We start from the raw sequence: 16,720 nt of genomic DNA, 5'->3' as shown, positions 1-16,720 counted from the left end.
ACTAGTGATTACTTACAGTGGTCTTCTACCAAAGTTTTTAGCTTCCCAAAAAATGATTGGTGTTTAGTTAAAGCCTTAATTAAGGTTAGGTTACGCAATATCGCAGTCCTGACCCATCTTCAGCTTCTTTCTTGTCGTTTGGATCTTTATCAAGGTTCTAAGTCGTTGGATTGTTGGCGCTGAATATCGTTGGTGATAAAATATTTCAGCAAAAAGTTACTGGTGCTTCTTTCTCCATTGATTGCTCTCCTATGCTCCCCCTCCTTTATTCCCTTTTGCACTCGAATCTGTTTTGCTTTTTCTCATTTCTTATAAAAAAAAATTCATTTTTGCCCATCAAGCTATAATAAAAATAGGAAGTAGAGATGATTTGCATAAAGAAACAAAGTGGATCAACAAGACAATCTCTTCATCCTCTACAATGGTGCATTTTTGTGTAGGGAGTTTTCCTTGGATCCTTGGTGTTGTTTCTAAAGTTACCTCTCTAAGAAAAGGGTGTTTTCACTTGTGAAGGTCTCCGCGGCTTGTCCACTTTAGTGAGAGATGGTGCTTTTCACGGATACACACTTTATTTTGACGTGTCAGGGCCCGCACGTCTCATATCCCTAAGTTCTCATCGTATCTTTGTCTTTTTTGAGGGGAGAGAGTACCCTTTTAGTATTTTACATCTTGAAGATCCCGAGAACTGGACGAGATCCGAGATGAAGCTTTTTAATGTCCTACCCGGGACCTCTCCTTCTTTCCTTTTTGCACTCAAATCTGTTTTGCCTTTTCTCATTCCGTATATATAAATTAATTTTTGCCCATCAAGCTGTAAAAAGAATGAGGAAGTAGAGATGATTTGCATAAAGAAACAAAGCGGATCAACAAGACAATCTCTTCATCCTCTACAATGGTGCATGGAGATGTTTATCTGTAGGGAGGGGACAGGCTTGTTTAATTTCTGTAGTTCATTATAATTTTATCCTGCATTACCTGTTTTTAGTATAGAAATTGAATGCCAAAGCTAAATATGGAATATATACTGTTTTAGTTAGAATTTCTATCATGTGCACAGTAAAAAAAAAGTTTTCTTGCGGCACTATTAGAAATAAGAACAACATGAGTGCCATAACTTTCGTACGGCGTTTATTTGAGTGGCATAACTTTTTTTTGCTTACTTTAGTGCTACATCATAGTAAAATCGATCATTTGAGTGCTACTTTTGGCAAATCATTCTACGTGAATTTTTTGTATTTTTTATTATTTTTAAAAAAAATTGATTTTTTATAATTCTTTTCCTTTTTTTTCCTTTTTTTTTCTATGTGCCGGCCACAAAGGCCTCGCCCTCGGCTAGCAAGGCTACGAAGCCATCGCCGGCTACGGGGGAGGCCGCCTCGCTTGCGGCCTGCCGAGATGGCCTTGCCCACGGCCATGGCAGCCTCGTCGGCCATGGGCGAAGGCGCAAAGGTCGTCGCCATATCTGGGTGGGGCTGATAGCGGATTTTTCGGCAAGGCAAATTATCGATGGCACTTAAGTGATTGATTTTTCAAATTTGTGGCACTTAAGTGATTAAATTTTTTAAATTTGTGGCACTTAAGTGAGCGAAAAAAAAAATTATGATATTTAAGTGAGCGCCGCACGAAAATTATGGCACTCCTGATTGTCCTTATCCCATGCTACAATATTTATACATGCACGATGACTAAATTTTGGATTACATGGGTAAGTATATTTTACCATCGATTAAAACCATTATGTTACCGAATTAAGAGGTTGCCTTCTTTTAGAATATCTGTTGCTGTTATTCGTAAAACAATTTGTATAGATTTGGGGACTCGAGATATAAATATATAGGGTTGTGCACACACGTACCAACTGTACCAATCGTAGCCTGCGCGTGTATGAAGTCGCAGTACCGCCCTCTGCAACGCGAGGTTGACCTGACACGAAGCCTAATAATGGCCACGTGACCGATGAAGGGCCAGAAAGCAACTTGACCCCACCCATGGCTAACCATTTATGTGACAGAGGGTTCATGAATATTTGAATCATAAAAAGAAAATCTTAATAGCAGATTAAGAACGTTTCTAAGTTTGTTTGATATGACGCTTTCGTGTTAAAATTTGTGAAAATTACGAAAAAATATACCTAAAAATATGAGGTTAATACAACAAAAAATCTTAAATTAATACACTTGTGACAAATTTACCCTAAACTAATTTTTTAACCATAAAAAACTCCAAACTGGTATACCTGTGATAATTTTATCCCGAACTAATTTTTTTGATCACGAAAAGCCCCAAATTGATATACCTGTAACAATTTTACTCCGAACTAATTTTTTGATCACTAAAAATCTCAAATCGGTACCCCAAACTGTTATTGTTATCCTTTTCTCATATGAGTGTCAATCTCATGTTGCAGAAAATTCAATGATTTTACAAGAGATTTTTTTTTTGGTTTGTAATTTTACAAGAGATTTTTTTTTTGGTCTGTAATTTTACAAGAGAATTGATAAATAGTGAATTTTCTCATTATGTATGATTAAAAAGAGAAATTGTCAGTTTGTTTTTTATTTATTTATGATTCTCATAAAAATACGGTAAATATCCCTTACTTAATAACACTCAGAGAAATGCTTATTTGACTGTTTTTAATTTACTGTTGGAACGATAGCCTGTTTTGAGTCACAAAAAAATAGCTAACAAATAACTGAAAATTATTATAGGGTCCACTCATTCAAGAATTTGTGACTCACAGCATATTGTTATTCTAACAGTAACCCAAAGATTGTTATGCTAGCAAAACCCTAACTCTTAATAGTCAAATAAAGAATCCTCAAATCATGTTCAATCAAATTTGATCTATGCACATCGGCAAAAACATACATTGCCTTAACATGGGTGACGCACGTAACATTCTTCTAGTCAAGACAAAATGAGTGCATAATAAGTAGGTGGTGCGGCTCCTTGAGGAATTTACAATGGTTCTCCTCGTTGATCTTTTGCACAACTAATGGTCTATAAATTGTCTTCAGTTCAACATTGTCATTGCTTGGATATATGCTTCATTTCTTGTGCCTTCTTCCTCTCCTTCGCACAGTGCTTCTTGTTGTTGTCTGGGCCCCCATTTCTTGAGCCAGCTAAATATGGGGACCTGGATCTGCCAAACATCATCAATGAAAGTGGTTGCGAGTTGGCCATTAATGCCCTGCTCTGCTCCAACTCTGGGAAAGGCCAGGGTCGAGTGTAAACTGGTCCTCTTGTTTCTCCAACAAATAATGTCTTCTTGTACGGCTCATTAAATGATCAACGAATGATATTACTTTCTAGCAAAATAGTAAAAAGTACAGAAACATCGATTTATTAAATTGTAATACCATGCGCGTCAGGCTTTTCTTAATACGATGCAGATCACCCACTTGTTTAAAGGTCCTTTTGCTGTATGATGTATCACTACTTGGTCTATTTGCGGTCTGAGGCTTAGAAACAATACAAACAAATGTTAGAGAATGTCCAGAAATATAGAAGAAATATTACCCTTATTGTCTCGAGCCAAGTTCTCTTTAGAAGTATCTTTCTCCCACTATTATCAAGAAATTTCTCTCGCGGGAAAATAAATACAAGCAATCATCATGCTGTTTAATTTTCGGCATAACTTTAGGTCTACTAAGTTCACTCGAGCTAAAAGGGCCATTCTCATATCTGACCCAATCACACAACCATCCTAAACGTGTTTCTGCAAGTCCAGCATAACGGAGGGAACTCTGTGCTTTACATGCATAGGTGTTCTATCATTAGCCAAAAACACTCCCAACAGCGACAATTGACACATAAGCTCAATAATGTGGGCTCAAGTAAAGATGAAAATCGAAAGCCTAAGTTAAAGTACAAAATGAAGGCGTCCAAGTTGAGCAAATCCTTTTATTTTGTGAGCTCAAACGGGAAAAGAAAGCATTAAAAGGATATCCCCCTCCCTCGGATCAAGAATCACGCTCACAGCGTTTTTCCATTCTCCTCGAAGTGATGCTGCACCAATATCGCCGAGTCGGCACAGAACCACTTCCAAAGCGCTGGTAGAGATACGAAGAGTTGAATGTATCAATCACCTTAGCCTGAAGAAAATAATTCAGCAAGTATGAAGGGCTGCACCATATAGCAGTGACTTCATTCGCTAATTTAAGGTGGAAAATAAACTCACCACAGCATTTGTTAGATTATAGACACTGACTCTCGCATGCACCCTATCAGAGGCTCAACCAGAAAACGGCAGTAGCGCTGCAAGGACAATGCTGATATTCATAAAGTGATTCAAGTTAGTAGCGCTATAAGGACCTGTCGCACCTCATTATAGGCAGGAAAGCCTGCCCAAGTTCAAGCCAACCTGCTCTGAAAGTGTACATGGTATACCTCGTCTAAGCTGCTGGACATGAGAAGTTCTGGTTCGAATGAAGTATGTATGATGTTATATACATAGTCCTTGATGTGCACAAACATGTATAGTGAGATAGACGTGTCTAATGCTTTGTGGATATTGACATCTCATCAAATTGTCATCTTTCCAAGCCTTGGACATAACAAGGGTGTTGGCTGGTCACTTCTGTTCATATTTGGAATGTGAGGATTTTGATCTCATTTCGATAGTGCCTTACTCATGTGAATATGTAGAGAGATGCTGCATTAATGTAATTCGATTTCCATCAAATTGGGGCGTTTCAAGGCTCGAAACACATAAAAAATGCACGATTTCATATTTGCCCAGATTCGAGTCAAGTAAATTTAGTAGTTTTTTGGTGTTACTTTTGCATTACTTGGACCTCCTCAGCATGTATATCCACGTAAGAAGCTGACGCTTTGGACTCGTATCAATTTCATGTTGGATTATCATATTCTTATGCTCAAAGCGTGCTTAAGATGTCCTAGGAGCTTGCTGTCCGTATGTATTTGTGCAGTGAATTATCTCATTTGGATGATAAGCTTGTATTTGTGGTGGGTGGGGTCTTCGTTCTGTTGCAATAGCTAGCTACTGGCGCTTTTTGCTGTGTATCCCGTTAGTGTTGCTATCAATTTTCTTTTCCTCATATTGGCCAATAGTGTGCACAGATGAAAGCTGCATTCCTCGTGGTAAAGTGAGTATATTGAGCTAAATCTTCACTGTATCATGCTGACATCTTCTCAGCTTGCCATTCACGCTTTTAGATTGTAAAGACGTCACCCCTCGTGTTATTGGTGGTGAGTTGGTCGTTAAATCCTCAAAAAATAAAAAATCAAAAAACTCAAAAGGAAAATAGTTGAAATTACAAAATATGAAGAATGGAAATCGCAGTTAGGTAGTTGCATCTTAGGAATAGTTTTAATTTGATGCCATTTAGTTTAAGATTGCAATTAGGGAATTATCTCACTATACGTTTTACTTTTAGGTTCGAATTTTATAACTGTGAAAGGTTTAATGCAGCCACACATAAAAGTGACATCATTTCTACCGTGTCGTGACTGTAAATCAATTTCCCAAGAGCTGCCCTAAAACGAGTCCATCCTTCATATAGGAATGGAGCGGCTAAAAGTCTTGGACGTGTCATGTGTAAAAATATCAGATACAAAGCCAGAAGGTAAATAACGTTTGCACTACCCGTTTCAATACCGATCAGCTTTTGATTCAGAGATGCTAATTTACAAGCAAATTGCTCGAAAACAGTAACCTACAATGCAAAAAGAAGTCTAGCTTCGAATTCTGCACATCTATCCTGTGTCTTCATCAAAGCTGGAAGGAATAACACGTCCTAAAAGTACAATGATACATAAGACAATCAATTGCTCGAAGCATAAGCAGTTAAATCACTACGCTTAATCTTATTTTGAAATTAGAGACGTCGCCTGTCCATTGCAGGGATTTTATAATTATCAAAAAGGAAAGACCGCTCAGGGCTGAACTTTTTCATATAGCGTGCATAGGAAGTACCAGTTCTATCAGTTAACAATAATCATGATATGATTTAAATAATCACAAGATTACAAGATTGCGATGAAGTCAAGTAGCTGTAGTTGATTAACATCTACTACTTTGCGTTAATGCTCTAATATTAAATAAGTTTACAAAAGTCCATAGTTGTTTATAAAACTCCCTCAATGACGACCATCATCGACATGGGGTCGTTCAAAATGTTCAAGAACTTTCCTTCAATGGTCCTAAAGAAATAAGCAAAGGAGAAAAGGCTTCATTAAGTTGGATTTTCTTGCAAAGACGTAGGGCTGCTTCCTGGGAGAGGTCTTCGGGCCTGTTTGGTTCAACTTTGAAAATGTTACTTGGGGGAATGCAAATACCGTTGAGTGAAAGTCCATTGGGCAAATGTAAATGGTGTTTGGTAAAAATATTTTGTAAAGCTACTTTTGCCAAAATATAGTGTTTGGTGAATTTTTTTTTGTAAATGGACTTTGAGAATTATTTTATTTATTAAAAAAAAAACAAAACCTACCATGGCCGGAGCCGGCCGCCGCCGCCGGCAAATCTGGCTCGCCGGCGGTCACCCGACCTCGGGCTACCGCCGGCGAGCCAGATCTGCCGCCGGTAGTGGTCGCCCGAGGCCAGGCGACCCTCGGCGGGGGTCGCACGACCCGGGCGACGGCCGCCTAGGTCGCCTGAGGTCGCGCGACCCAGGGCGGCCGCCGCCTGGGGGACGGCGTCGCCCGGGCGGTCGTCTGGGCGGTTGCCCGACCCCAGGCGACCTCGCCGGCCGCTCTCCCTCGCCGGCCACCCTCGCCGACCGCCCTCGCCGGTTGCCTGGTGAAGAACAGATTCAACCCAAAAAAATAAATAAATAAATAAAATATGTGAACAGTAGCATTCGTGGAATGCTGAAAGCCCAAGGCTGGTCCGGACCAGCCTTGGGCTTTCAGCATTTGGAATGCTAGCATTTGGCCAATGCTAGGCCAAATGCTGAACCAAACACCTCAGCATTTTGGGAAGGGGCTTTCGAGGCTCAAAGCCCCTTCCCAAAGCTGAACCAAACACCCCCTTCATCGGCAAACTTGCTTTTTAAAGTAAATACAAGCACAAAAACCACCAACCGTTCCAAATAATTTCTTTATTGAAATGCTGATGATATTATGGCAAACAACTACAAGAAAAAAGTCCAAATTTAGAGGTTCAATTTCCTACGGATGTAACCGAGTGAAATTATCATGAATGCAAAAAAAAAAATTGTTGCAAAGTCTCTCTTTGAATTTTAGTCAATAAATATTTCTCTTTTTAATCTTGTAACAACTGCTTTTCATCGATTGTGCTTCTTCCTCCGATAACTGTCTAAAGAAATGCGAAGGTCAGTAACTGGACGTTATAAAAATTGGACCCTCAAAGAAGATGATTGAAATTGACATCTATCTGCCATCACTGGATAGTTTTCAGAGCACAACATGCAACTTTACACACCAAAAAACAACAATAAGCACAACCTCAAACAAGCCTTACTCTAGCTGGATAGTTTTCACAAACTTAGATTCAAAGCAGGACACGACCAACAATGCTTATTGGTGCCAATCTTATTTTGAGACCAAGGCAACTCTCAAAACTATGCTTAACAGAGAACATGATAATCTTGATTAGATTAAACATCGAGAATTAGATGACAGCGAGATTCAATGATTAGTTTGACCGGATTAAGACCTTCCTCTGTACTTCATTAGAGAAACTACGCTCGAAAATTAGATGAGAACGAGAATCAATGCTTGGATTACAGAACAAGCAGATAGATCTTGTTCTCCCAACAGACCAACAATTAATCAACTCAAAAGTATGGAGTTTAACATGTATTACTAACCAAGAATTAAAGCCAAATCTTGGCAATTAGGGGAGAACCACACAAGTCTCTGCCAATTTCCCGAGCATTCTTGTTTCTGACAATTTCCAAAGCAACAAAAGAGTTAAGGCAACCAGTTGAAGAAGCTGTGAGTACAACATTCTCTGCAGCTGAGGAATTAGGAAAATTCACACCACAAACAGCAGCTTGGATGGAGACCAACTCTCTAGACCTAGCAGCAGGCAATGAGAGTTACGAATTACGGCAGATACTTTGGCCTGCAAAGGAAGAGAAGATTCATAAGTTAATTCTCCTTGAGAAATGATTCCAGCAAAATCCCAGCATGGTGTCACAAATCAAACCAAGAGAAATATTATCTCCATTACCCACTATATATCTAATGCGGGGTTTCAAAATATTCCCGACTTTTAGTAACTTTTTCCAAGCATAAGTAGCATCTGGTTTACAGTCGAGATGATAGCTATAGAGCCAGGCAAAACATAGAGACCAGACCTCAACAAAATACTCCATAGACAATTTAAAATACAAGCAAGATTTCACAAATCCAGTCTTCGAATGCCAAGGCCTCCAAACTGCTTAGGAAGACGGACAGTGTCCACTCTAACTTTTGCTCCCTCTTTAGCATTAGGATCTCCCTTCCAAAGGAAAGCTCTACACTTTCGCTCAACCATTTCAAAAACTTTCTTGGGCAACAAAAAGAGTTGACACTAATAATTTAACCAGACTGAATAACAGATTCAATAAGTTGAAGTTTGCTGGCATATGAGCGGCTTTCAGCTCTCCAAGCTTTAAATCTTGTTGTAATTCGATGAATTTATGAGAGGCTTATAATCCTTGTCTGAAAGTCTTCCAAATAATCCACAATTACTAGAAGAAAGAACCAAACAAGAACATAGGGTTGGCTGATTGGTCATGCTGTTTGATTTGATTGCTGCATGTTAGACAAATGCATTTTTAAAAAGCTTAAGCTGTTAGGAAACATGCCGAGCAATGTATATATAACGTATAACTTAACACTCCCCTTCCGTAGAACCAATCCCTTACACACGCACAACAGAAGATGTACGTAATCATGTCAATGAGATAATCGAGGAAATGATAACAAACAACATAACAGAAAAGAAACTTTAAACCATTTTGACACGTGCGTTGATATAATACTAGAAATGAACAAATAGAATGCGGACAATATGCTAATCCTTCAGAAGAGATTCTTTCTAGATTCTGATTATACCCCATGATCATTACCGGCCTCTTAAACAGCAAGTCAAAAGAAATAGCATAAACAAATCTACTCACCCTTTAAACTTTGCCAACCAGCGACTCAAGGGCTATGCATCTTTGATTCCACGAAGCAGAATATGAATAGTTATCAAAATGAACAATGGGCAAAGATTTCAATGAGTGCTACCCAGTCCATGAAACACCTTCATTTGTGTCTGTACTCAAACCAAATAAACCATTCCTTAATCTTGGATGGTGAGTAAAATGCTGGAATGGAAGGGTTGAGGCGCAATAAATCTCTTTGCCCCCATAGATTTCGATGTGCATCACAGTATGCTCAGAAATGATAAGATTGCATGTGTGGAAATAAGTACTTTATATCGGTAAATGCAGACAGAAAATTAATACCGAGTTCCTTCCTAATCCGGTGAATGCTACAAAAGTAATTTTCGCATTTTATCAGAATCAGAAATAAGGGAAATTAGTCAAGTGCATTCCACAACTTAGTAAATATGTTCAGATGGAGTTTCCAAACTAAAACATGAAAGAGGATTTGAGACACCAAACTGCCATTAACATGACATGAACTTGCTCTATCCATCTGAAGTCCTGAGCTACACTTTTTTGATGTGATGCAACTTTCAAACATTTTCACACTTGTCTTTGCTACTTATTTATCACATAAATTACGTCCAGACTTTAGATTCATCTAGTGGATTGAACATCAGCGAAAAGCAGACACTTATTGAACAGGGAAGAAGAACATATACATACCTATCCCCGTGAATAATTTGAGAACCAACTAATCATGGGAAAGCTTCCACAAAATTCAAGAACTTAAGAACCAAGCTTGCAGTGGCATCTCCCTTCATCTCTACAATGAGGACCAATCTCACATCCAGGTTTCCCCTTCAGCATCTTCTCATGGCGAAGTCACTGATTCAAATGCAACAATCCGTTAATAACATCCCAGATTTTTTTATGACATTTTTGCTGGATGGATGAAATCACGCAAAAGCATTTCAATGGACGGGGGAAGTGATGCCAAATCTGAGAAGAGAAAGTGACCACGAGTAGAAGAGTAGTAAGTGGAAAGATCGATCATACCTGATTTTAATGTTATATATGGAGGCACAGAAATCTTCACGAGATCGAGATCGAGATCGAGGTGAGGACGACGGAGTGGGAGAGCCGAAGCAGAGGAGGTGATTGAGGTGCGCACAACAAAGGCGGGGAAGGAGACGATGATGAAGGGGGGTTTATTCTTGACACGCCCCTAGTTCATCCTCATCCTCGTACTCGTCCTCATCCTCGTCCTCATCCTCATCCTCACCTGCCAAAATTAAAACACACATTTTTTTTTAAGTGGCATAATTTTGGACCTAAAATACGAACCCCTTTTCAAAGAGCCAGCTCAGTTAATTATACCCTTTAATAAAAGTGATGGGATTTCGCGGATGAGGGGCCAATAGCAGCCGGTCCCTTTCTTGCATCGCTCCTCCAGAATCCCGCATCCTTCGATCCAGAGTTTTTCTAGGGAGGGAGCGAGGCCATCCTGGGGCAACTCCCTCAGCTTCGGGCAATCATGGATCCATAACATCCGTAGAGAGGGAGGGAGACTGCTGGACAGTCTTTCCACTCTCCCCATACCAGAGATATGGAGATCGAGCAGAGAGGGAGGGAGCGGAAGCACGAGATCCTCCTCCTCTCCCGCTCCTCCAACGCTGCCTCTGATCAACAGCCGTTCAAGGGAGGTAAGAGGGGTAAGCCACTCCCCCACAGGCTGCTTTATATTCCCGCAATTCCATAAAACAAGTGACTGTAGTCGGGGCGGCAATCCTCCGTCGGGGAAGCACGTAATACTCTCACACGAGTGAATTTCCAGATGACGGAGACATGTGAGTCGATTCAACCGATTAGGTAATGATTTTATCTTCGGACAATTCCAAAGACGAAAGTTTGAGATGCTGGGAGGAAGAGGAGGGAAGCAATCCAGCTCCAAAGCATGACATGCCAACAAATCAAATGAAGTGAGACGGGACAGTGTGTGTAGGCCCTGGGGTAAGCTTCTCAAATTCTCGCAATCCCAAATTGCAATCTCTTGAAGCGACTGAAGACCGTCTACATTTATCTCTGCGAGCGACTCCACTCCCCTGCACTCCTTAATTTCAAGTCTCTTGAGGGTGGCAGGTAAAAATCTACCATCGCTGAATGGAGAGGCTGGCAGAGAACGGCACCGGGAGATTCTTAAGTCTTGCAGACAAGAGATACTATCACCGTGGGTATTGCTACCGCTGCTGCTTGGTTCATCCGTATGAACACTTAATCCTCCTCTGGGTAGAGATTGCAACATCTCGCACTGGCTGATGTTTAATGATATCGCTAATGTAGGAATACTAGTTCCGGGAAAGGACATGAGTTTCGGACAATCATAGATCGTCAAGCTTCTAAGAGAGGAGAGGGTGTGCATCTTGCTTGGGAGCTTTGCTAAATTGACGCAATTTGTCAATTCGATAGTCTCGAGGTTGCCAGCCAGCTCTATATCTCCTTCTCCAGCGACAAAAGATCTTAATTCCGGACAATTTCCGACAAGCAAGCTCTTCAGACAGGCGAGATTCCGAATTACATCTCTGTCTCGCCACAAGTATATTAACTCTGTACAACTTTCGATCGTCAACTTCTCCAGCTTGGTCAAGGAGCTTGTAAACCCATGATTTAAGCAAGTCAGACCAGAAACATCATCTATGGCAAGTGCAGTAGGAGATGCTAGGCTTACCAAACTCTTCAACACCCCCACATTACAACCTCCAAAGTCTAATTCATTGAGAAATGGAAGGCTCGTGATAGAGGACGATGCATCCATACACGGACAAGAGTAGATTTCAAGCTTTATGAGGGAGCTTAATTGACTAGGCAATCTTCTGACCAACGTAGGACAGTGCCGAATGACGAGATGCTCCAGACGAGGGAATATAACTCCTATTTCTTCGGTGCCGACGCAATGAGACCAGTCCTTCCATAATGGCATATCCTTGAATTCCAAAGTTATTAAGGATGGAAAAGGACTTTTACTTCCATAAAATTCAAACCCTACTGTGCATATTGCATTTAAACCTTCGATGTATAGATCTTTCAGGAAAGATAGCTGCCCGAGCGATGGTAATGCTTTGACCCTCTGACACCCGTGTAAACGTAACTGCACTATGTTAGCATATGAGGGACATCCTAACCACGATGGGAATTCTAGGCCACCGTAGTAGGAAATTCTGAGATTTGCAAGGTTTTGGTGAGGTCGAAGAAATTTGAGGACCTTTGCTTGAAGCTCCTCATTCCGGATATTTTCAAAATCTCTACTGCACTGCATGGTCAATCGACATATTCCCTTCTTCGTGCGTAAATTGGCATCGGCGGCATCTTGGGCATCTTGAACCATATGCAAATTAGAGATGCACAATTCCCCTCCAAGGTTCTCTAGGTTTTGTAACTCCGTCAACCTTGAGTCATTTCTCGTTCCCACTATGAACTTAGACAACATCTCAAGACCCACCAAATTACCTATATACAGCGGCATCGCTTCTAGTCTCTCAGTGTCGGTAATGTCGATAAATTTCAGATTGATCAGTTTTTCAATACATTCTGGTAATTCAACAAGGTTTTTGCAGCCCCTCAATATCAAAGCCTCTAGGTTGTACAATGTAACAATTGAATTTGGAAGCTTTTTAATACAAGTATACGATAGATTAAGGTGCCTTAGGTGCCTCAGTTTGCCAATGGATTCCGGTACTTCTGTGATTTGGTATTGACTTAATGAAAGTACCCTCAAGTACTTCGATGCTGACAACAAGTCACATAGCACCTTTTGAGACACATAGACCTGTGATTTATTTAATGATATGAAGCTCCTAAGTCCCTTCATTCCATGATATATCTTGAATTTTTCTGGCAGAATGCATTCGCCGGAAATGAATGAGGCGTGACGAGCTAAAGATGCAGTACTGTCATCACCCTCAAACTCGACCAAGTCAAAATAAGTTGCACCTGCAACTAGCTTTGCCAGGTCATTCACAAGATCATGCATAAAAAATTGTGACTCATCGCTACCTGACTTTTGAATTAACGATCTAGATATTAGCTCGTTGAAATAATTCAAACCTGCATTCCAACGGCTCTTTCGTTGTTCTCCCTCCAACAAGCCCTCTGCAGACCACCAATGAATCAACTCATCCCGTTCGATCTCATAGTCCTTGGGAAATATAGCACAGTAAGCAAAACATCTCCTCAGATTGGAAGGGAGATGGAGGTAGCTAAGTTTCAAAGCCGGAAGGATGTCATTATTTTGTTCTGGTAGGTCCCAAATTTTGCTCTCCAATACATCTTCCCATTCATGGGGACTGACATAAGAGCTTAGCAGCCCGCCCAATGTCGTCGCAGCTAATGGCAACCCTCCGCATTTTTCTGCAATTTTCCAACCTAATACTTTAAGATTGGGATGATGATCGAAATTTTCGACTCCAAGAGCATAAAATGCCAACAAAGTCATAGAAGCATCTTGTGACAACTCTTTGAGAGGATACACTTTAGCATGGGTTATTTTAGCAATGTGAGAATCACGAGTGGTGACAATGATCTTGCTTCCCTTTGCTCCCGATCTAAAAGGCTTCAAGAATTTAGCCCACTTTCCAGGATTTTTGTTCCAAATATCATCTAAAACGACAAGAAACTTCTTCCCCAAAAGGTTTTCCTTGAGCTTATCCTGTAGCCAGTCAAAGTCCTTTTCTTCACAGGACAAAGTGGAGTTGGTTTTATAGAGGATACTCTTTGTAATAGCGGGCATATCAAAATCATCGGAAATGCAAGCCCATGCTTTGACATCGAAATAGTCGGTGACTCTAGCATCATTGTAAACTTGCTGAGCGAGAGCCGTCTTTCCAACACCACCCATACCTACAATGGCAATCACTTTTAGATCCACACATGCTCTATCGTCTTCTTCTCCGGTCAGTAATTTGAGGATCTCCCTTTTGTCATCCTCCCTACTAACGAAATAAGGCTCTGGCAAATTCGTAGTGGGAATCGACTTATCTAGCTGGCGATATGCTGATCGCTTCCCCTTGTTCTCTGTCAGGCTCAGGCCATCTTTACGAGCTATGATCTTCTGTAATCTGTTATCCATATTCTCTATCTTAGATTTCATTTCGTGGTTGGACATCCATGCTCTTGGGCTCACTTCGAAGAAATAACTGGGCAGAAAGGAACGTGCCTTGCTAGCGCCAGGTTCTGCCTTGGACTTGCTTTCAGCGGATTCTATGGTGAACTCATCAAGCAAGTCTTCGATATCATAGGCCAAGTTCCTGAGGTCTTCGAGCCACGACTTAACCCTGAGATGGCCTGTGAGTTGCCTATCCTCTGCATCATCCAGCACCTCCTTGATACTCTCCAGCATCGTCTTCCATTTCTCCAACTGAGAATCGATCCCTTCGCGCTGCGCAAAGTTGAGCAGCTCGTGATTGGCCAACCTTTCGAACAGCACCTGGAGAAAGGCGCCAAGAAAGAGCTCTCCGATGTGCATGGCTTTGTTCGTGAGCGGCAGAGGATTAAACAAGAGTGCCCGGAAGGGTCGAAACAAAGTGTACAGAGCGGAGAGGAAGCAGAAGTTCTTCCGTCCAGGACAACAGCATCGAATGATGGTGTGAATCAAAGGACTTTTTAAGCACTAAAGTGCTCTTTCTTTCTCGGAAGAAGCTGCCGTTGCATTTGATCGTGTCTCATTTGATTTAATTTCATTTGTCTTGCCTCAATTTCTCTGAAGCAAGTTGGTCGGAAATGGGACCAAAGTCTTGGCATCATTAAACCCCCCAAAGGCTCAGAAGGTAAAGAAGTGGGCCCGTGTCCAACCCAACCCCCGAAATTTCTGCTTTTATTATTGTTCAATCAGTTCTCTCTCACCACTCCCATCACACAATTCCCAAATGCACCCACCCGCCATCATCATGCATCGCTTAGCTCATATGGCATCATGTTTTCATTGATGCAGCCTCATGAACCCCATCCCTTTATCAAATAATGGAGCAGTTGTTACATAAACTTAATCTATGTAAATGTATCATCATTAAATACTGATCATATGGGTCCCAACCACTATTCTACTTAACACGAGAGCCCGATGCTTTGAAAGCTGCAAAATTTTCATCGTCGATTGCTCAACAAGTGTCAAAAAACACTCGATAACAAAATCATTTTTAAATGATGATTAGAAAGAAAAAAAATTGTTACTTTCTCTTCAATTCTGTGGTTGTCACCTAGATATGCTCTCTAAAAGAATGCATAATCGGATTAGATTAGATGGAAAAAGAGCAGGTGGCTATAGGTCGAATTAACTTGCAAACCTTCAAGCTTCAATTTGTTTGCCCCCCTTTTTGCCAAGCAATAATGGTTTATAGCAAAGCTTCCTTGCTTTATTTCGTCCACAGGTCAAAAAAATATGCTTATTGTTTTGTCCCATGAGGAGAGGAGCCATCTAGCTTCAATATACCCACCAGCCATTCAAATAGGTGGAATTTAATATATACTTATTCATACCCTATCACTACAGTGTGCATAAATGTTACATTAGCGGTACAAAATAAACAGATGATCACGGGAAAGACTGCATTCTACTTTCTAGAAGCCGAACAGAATAACAGCCCCAGCGGCCACGACAAAAGGGTGATTGGCTTAATGGTTAAATAATTGACACTTAAAGGAGAATTGCGTGTCTATTTTATTCGAATTTTTCATACGACTGGATGCAAATAACTTGTTTATCAATTAGATATTTCAACTAAGTTTTAATCCGCTTCTTACCCATCTCATAAAAGTAGTAGGGTACTCTATGAATTTAGAATTTACCTAGGTAAGGTAGCTTTCTCGTTGTCAAGAGAATAAACATTTATGTTAGCAAAATATATTTTTTTTCCATGGAAAATTACTAGAGGAAAGTATCATTAAGGATAACTTTTTGTGGCTTTTTCTGTGGAAAATTGTGAACTGTTGATGTTTAATGCCCGAATTTTCTTGTTAGGAGAAGCATCCCAAAAATCTGGCCATTGAAATCACAGGGCAGCTTCTGAAGAACTTCCTGATTAGCTGCGTGCATTGCACACATCAAATCTTTGACTTAATGGCCCTTTCTCCATTGTGATAAGTCTTCTTGGGCCCAAAGAAAGAGAAGAATTGTGACAAATCTGTGAACAGTTTAATGTACATTCATTGATGAGACCATGAGCATTGTAGTTGAGATACGCGTTACAATTTTCCGATGCTGAATCATCCTCAATGAGAGGGTTTTAGTCGAGCAGGTATATGTAAGAATTTCAACATCTATTAATCTTTTGAAAAGGACAGTGTAGTATCAACAAGATGAAACTATAAAAATCAGCCACCTCTGGTATGTTAATTAGCACACGGAACCCAACAACAATAGAGAGAAATAACATAGGATAATACTAGGATACCCACCACAAGTTTACTAAATTAGTAAAGTGATGTGATTAATTTTTATTGACGGTGAACATGACCCACTTATTAATTTCATTTGAAGATCAACCCAGAGTTTTTATGTAAAATCAATATTATGGCCTATGCACAACAGACAAACGTGAGTTTGAAATACATTGGTTTTTTGTCGATTTTTTTTTTATTATCAGCATTTTTTCGTGCCA

At 40.4% G+C, this 16,720-nt stretch overlaps 1 protein-coding gene and 1 pseudogene across 6 annotated transcripts in view; both read right to left on the bottom strand.

Annotated features, from left to right (window-relative positions):
* The window catches only part of LOC115681036 (putative disease resistance RPP13-like protein 1), a 29,125-nt gene extending 14,307 nt beyond the window's left edge, over nt 1-14,818 (bottom strand). For 2 of the 6 annotated variants that reach the window (XM_056310302.1, XM_056310300.1), the window contains exon 1: nt 9,795-14,818. In XM_056310302.1, coding sequence (XP_056166277.1) covers nt 10,435-14,589 — 4,155 coding nt within the window. In that variant the 5' untranslated portion in view covers nt 14,590-14,818 and the 3' untranslated portion in view covers nt 9,795-10,434. Of the gene's footprint in view, nt 1-9,267; nt 9,288-9,794 lie in introns of those variants that run through there. The other 4 variants (XM_056310303.1, XM_056310301.1, XM_056310304.1 and 1 more) reach the window with 4 other exon arrangements.
* LOC130137620 (uncharacterized) lies at nt 7,255-9,347 on the bottom strand (annotated as a pseudogene).
* Nucleotides 14,819-16,720: the final 1,902 nt, after the last annotated feature.

The sequence above is a fragment of the Syzygium oleosum genome, unplaced genomic scaffold, assembly GCF_021117445.2.
Source record: "Syzygium oleosum isolate NSW1041296 unplaced genomic scaffold, Sole_v2.1 Sole_v2.03, whole genome shotgun sequence".
NCBI lineage: Eukaryota > Viridiplantae > Streptophyta > Magnoliopsida > Myrtales > Myrtaceae > Syzygium > Syzygium oleosum.
The sequence above is the reverse complement of the archived record's forward strand: the minus strand, read 5'-3'. Positions and strand labels throughout refer to the sequence as shown.